This window comes from Nicotiana sylvestris, chromosome 9 (genome assembly GCF_000393655.2).
Source record: "Nicotiana sylvestris chromosome 9, ASM39365v2, whole genome shotgun sequence".
NCBI lineage: Eukaryota > Viridiplantae > Streptophyta > Magnoliopsida > Solanales > Solanaceae > Nicotiana > Nicotiana sylvestris.
This window is the reverse complement of record NC_091065.1, coordinates 156,292,520-156,297,664: the sequence shown is the minus strand read 5'-3', so window position 1 is coordinate 156,297,664 and position 5,145 is coordinate 156,292,520. Positions and strand designations below refer to the sequence as shown.

The 5,145-nt window shown below is 41.5% G+C and overlaps 2 protein-coding genes across 2 annotated transcripts; both read right to left on the bottom strand.

The window, feature by feature from the left end:
- Positions 1–3,083: 3,083 nt before the first annotated feature.
- Positions 3,084–3,446, bottom strand: LOC138878465 (uncharacterized). The gene has a single exon (XM_070158147.1). The coding sequence runs from the start codon at positions 3,444–3,446 to the stop codon at positions 3,084–3,086; it is 363 nt and encodes a 120-aa protein (XP_070014248.1).
- A 72-nt stretch (positions 3,447–3,518) lies between these two features.
- Positions 3,519–3,902, bottom strand: LOC104223499 (uncharacterized). Its single transcript, XM_009774953.1, has one exon. The coding sequence runs from the start codon at positions 3,900–3,902 to the stop codon at positions 3,519–3,521; it is 384 nt and encodes a 127-aa protein (XP_009773255.1).
- Positions 3,903–5,145: the final 1,243 nt, after the last annotated feature.

Genomic DNA, 5,145 nt, shown 5'->3' with positions numbered 1-5,145 from the left:
CCCAATTATTGTACGGATTTAATTCCAATAAAATTTATATGTCTATAAATGCTCCCTACTTCAAGACTTGTCGAATTTGTAAACTTTTGAAGACTAGGCTTGGAGTATTTATACTCGAGCACGAGCCCGTTGTAATTTGCTTATCAAACCAATTGCTCGAAGCCACCAAACTTCAAACTTTAAGGGGTCGTTTGGTATGGTGCATAACAATAATGCTGAATATGGTGTATTAGTAATGCTGGTATTAGTTATGCTTGCATTAGTTATGCTGGTATTAGTTATGCTGACATATTTCTTATCTATTGTTTGGTTTGATGTATTAAAGCATTGCAGAATTTCTAAAAGAATTGCTTGTTTAAAAAAAATACCCTCAAAACTAGTCCATCACTCAAACTTTTTAAAAGAAACATATGTTGAGAAATATTTTTATATGAAAAAGTTTAAAAAAACTATTTGATTTGTCTACCTATATTGTAAAATAAAACTAAATATTTATTTATAAAAAAGGAAATATTCTAAGTATTTATTTATTTACTAGATATATAATTTTATTTCTCACTATTTGAATTATTTTAAACTTGCATAATATAATAACTAGCATATTTTAATCAAACATAAATTTTGAAGGACAATTTTGTCTTTAACTAAGCTAATATATGCATTAAAACTCATTGCATTGCTAATACCATGGTTTTCTATGCATTAGTTATGCATAGGATAATACCAAATAGGATGTATAACTAATGCTTGCATAATTAATGCATAGGTTCAAAATATCTACCAAACAAGGTATTATTAATACATAAAACTAATGCAAACATTATTTTATCTAATGTATCCTACCAAACAACCCCTAAAAATTTGTAAAGATTGATATGTTTGTGACGTCAAAACATTTTACATATGATTAATGAAGCACTAGGGGCTACATTCTTGATCAGATAGTATGGAAACCAATTCCAAAGTCTCGTGACATACGTGGATGACTAAAATGTCATAAGTTCTTGACTTTCCATTTGAATATGTCTTTGTCCAAGTCATTTTTTTTCTTAAAACAACTCAGTAAAATCTCTCTAATGAGGTTTGGGGAGGGTAGTGTGTACACAGACGTTACCTTTATCCCAAAAGAGTAGAGAGACTGTTTCCAGAAGATCTTCGGTTCAAGAAAACAAAAAAACAAAAGGAGACAATATTAGTAATCCACATAAATCGTAAGAAAAATAGGAACAATATGAAATGTAGAAGAAAGATGCAAAGCTAAAGCGAAAGCTAATAAAAAGATCCTGCATTGAAAAGCGAGATAGTAAGACACAATATTGTCATTAACTATTTTAGACAAAAAAAACTACTACACTAGTCTTACAAATGTGCGAAGCAATGCATGACTCAAATGACTCCTAACTTACAACCCTAATACTCGACCTCCACATCTTCCTATCAAGTGTCATGTCCTCGAAAATCTGAAGCTTCGTCATATCCTACCTGATCACATCTCCCCAATATTTCTTAGGCCGCCCTTTACCTCTTATCGTGCCCTCCACAACCAGCCGCTCACACAACCTTACCGGAGCATCTAGGTTTCTCCTCTTAACATGCCCGAACTATCTTAGCCTCGCTTCCTGCATCTTGGCATCAATGGGAGCTACGCGCACCTTCTTCCGAATAGCATCATTCCTAATCTTATAAATCCTAGTATGCCCACACATCCACCTTAACATCCTCATTTCTGCTACTTTCATCTGCTGGATATGTGAGTTCTTAACAGACCAACACTCAACTCTATACATCATGACCGGTCTAACCACCGCTTTATAAAACTTACCTTTAAGTATCGGTGGAACTCTCTTGTCACATAAGACTTCAGATGCTAACCTCCACTTCATCCATCCTACCCTAATACAGTGTGTGACATCCTCGTCGATCTCCCCTCTCCCCTCCCCCCCCTCCCCCCCGAGTAACCGACCCAAGGTACTTGAAGCTGCCTATACTAGGGATGACCTGTGATTCAAGCCTCACATTCACGCCCACTTTCCCCGGCTCAACGCTGAACTTACACTCCAGGTATTCCTTCTTCGTCTTGCTTAACTTGAAACCCTTAGACTCAAGAGCTTGTCTCCAAACCTCCAGCCTATCGATAACACCGGCTCGCAACTCATCAATAAGAACTATGTCATTGACGAATAGCATACACCATGGCACCTTCCTTTGAATATGGCTTGTTAACACGTCTATCACTAGGGCGGATAAGGATGGACTAAGCGCAGAACCTTGGTGTAACCCCATCACAACTGAAAAATGCTCAAAGTCGCCTCCTACTGTCCTAACCCGAGTCTTAGCCCCATCATACATATCCTTAATCGCCATAATGTATGGAACCGACACACATTTTGCCTCCAAGCATCTCTAGAGAACTTCTCTAGGAACCTTGTCATACGCTTTCTCAAGGTCAATAAACACCATGTGCAAATCCTTTTTCTTCTTATCCCTATACAGTTCTACCAACCTCCTAACAAGGTGTACAGCTTCTGTAGTTGAACGACCCGACATGAACCCAAACTGGTTGTCGGATACAGACACTGTCATCCGTACCCTCGCTTCAACCACCCTCTCCCACACTTTTATGGTATGACTCAGTAATTTGATACCCCTATAATTGTTACAACTCTGGATATCACCTTTGTTCTTATACACTAGAAGTACCGTACTCTACCTCCACTTATTTGGAATCCTCTTCACCTTAAAAATAACATTAAACAACCCAGTCAACCACTCCAGACCTGCTCTCCCCACACACTTCTAAAATTCCACCGGAATCTCGTTTGGCCCGGTCGCTCTGCCCCTACTCATCTTATGCATAACTCCTACGACCTCATCAACCTTGATGCACTTGCAGCACCCAGAGTCACGGTGACTCTTGGAATGCTCTAATTCGCCTAGCACAATATCCTGATCCCCTTCCTCATTCAGAAGTTTATGAAAGTAAGTTTGCCATTTCCTCTTGATCTGGGCATCTTCCATCAATACTCTACCATCTTCGTCTTTGATGCATCTTACTTGGTCCAAATCTCGAGCCTTCCTCTCTCTTAACTTGGCCAACCGGAATAACTTCTTCTCCACGCCTTTTTCCTTCCCAGTTCCTCATTCATACGACAATAAGCCGCAGTCTTAGCCTCTGTCACCGCCAGCTTAGCTTCCTTCCTAGCTACCTTATACCTCTCCATGCACACTCGCCTCTTCTCCTTACCTATGCTCCCCACTAACTTCAGGTACGCCGCCTTCTTCGCTTCCACTTTACCTTGGACCACTTCATTCCACCACCAGTCTCCTTTGTGCCTCCTAGAGGTGCCCGTCGATCCCCCTAACACCTCTCTTGCGGCCTCCCTTATACAGTTTGATGTCGCTGACCACATAGTACTCGCGTTACCACTGCTCCTCCAAGCTCCCATAGCCGACAATTGCCGCTCCAATTCTTGGGCTTTATCCTTAGTTAAGGTTCCTAACCTGATTTTCGGTCTTCCTCAAGCAGACCTTTTCCTCCTCCTTAACATAATACCAACGTCCATCACCAAAAGCTTATGCTGCGTTGCGAGTATCTCACTCAAGATCACCTTGAAATCCTTGCACAGTCCTCTATCCTCCCTCCTGAGGAGGAGATAGTCAATTTGAGTCTTCGCCACCGCATTTTGAAAAGTAACTAAATGCTCCTCCTTTTTCGGAAAGCTAGAGTTTGCAATCACCAAACCAAAAGCCTTAGCAAAGTCCAACAACGAGGTACCTCCTCCGTTCCTCTCCCCAAAACCGAAGCCTTCATGCACTTCGCCATAACCACCTGCAGTCGACTCAATATGACCATTGAAATCCCCTCCTATGAATAGCTTCTCAGCAGACGGAACCTGGCGCATAATCTCATCTAACCCCTCCTAGAAGCATTGTTTAACCTCCTCATCTAGGCCCGCATGCGGCGCATAGGCGCTAACGACGTTCAGGGTGCACTCTCCAACCACCAACTTAATAATCATCAATCTATTATTCACTCGTCTAACCTCAACCACAGACTCTCTAAGTTCCCTATCCACTAAGATACCCACTCCATTCTTACCTCTCTAGACTCCTGAGTACCAAAGTTTATACCCGTCCGCGTCCTTCGCCCTCGACCCTACCCACCTTGTCTCCTAGACACACGCTATATTGACCCTCATCTTCTGGAGGATCTTCGCCAACTCAATAGACTTACCCGTCAATATACCTACATTCCATGATGCAATTCTCAACGTATAGACACCCCTATTACCTTTACCTACCTTGCCTCCCGACCCACGCCCTATCCCCTGCCCTACCTCCCACCCCGCCCCCCGTTCCCCCCGAGGACATGACCTCACTCGACCATCCCAGACCACAACCACTATATCTACAACAGACTAAGGGGAACCACTAACACACACAAGGCAGCATACCGAACTAGAGAAAGACAAGATGCAACTACATGCACACTAATACAGTGAATAAACTAATACGAACTAAGATAGCAGCAATATAACTAACACAACAAGTGGAAATAGGAAAACGGGAGGTACCAACTCCCGCGAGTAGAACCTCGGAATTGTCCTGCTATATACGACGATGTTGCGGCCACTTCGCACGTTCTTGTCCCACTCCTGCTTCCCCTTGCTAGCACTCGCCCAGGTTGTTCTTTAATGTTTGCACACACACGTCCCGTTCGCCGCTAATAGCCGCAAGTCCTAACCTGAAATACACACAAAATACCACGAAGCCAAACAAAGAAAGTATGGGTTGTCACCGCTACCACTGGTGAGGCCCCACCCGTAGCAAAGGAGCACAAAAAAATGATGAAATAAAACTTTAAGTTGATTTAAAAACAGTCAATAATGAATAAAAAGGCCACTATAAACTTAGTAAAAATAAGGTCTTCCCTAAGTTCTTCATAAATTGCGACAGAAAAAAAAAGCAGAAACCAAAGTTTGGATTTTTGTGGTCGAAAGCAGCCTACTGGAGGAAAAGTCAAGAAAATCATATAAAAATAGAAAAAAGCAAATCTTTACCTCAGAAACAGAAAAACCCAGAAAGGATCAGTGTGAAATAGAATAAAAATCAACAAATTTGAAGGAAGAAAGCCGATCAAAATCA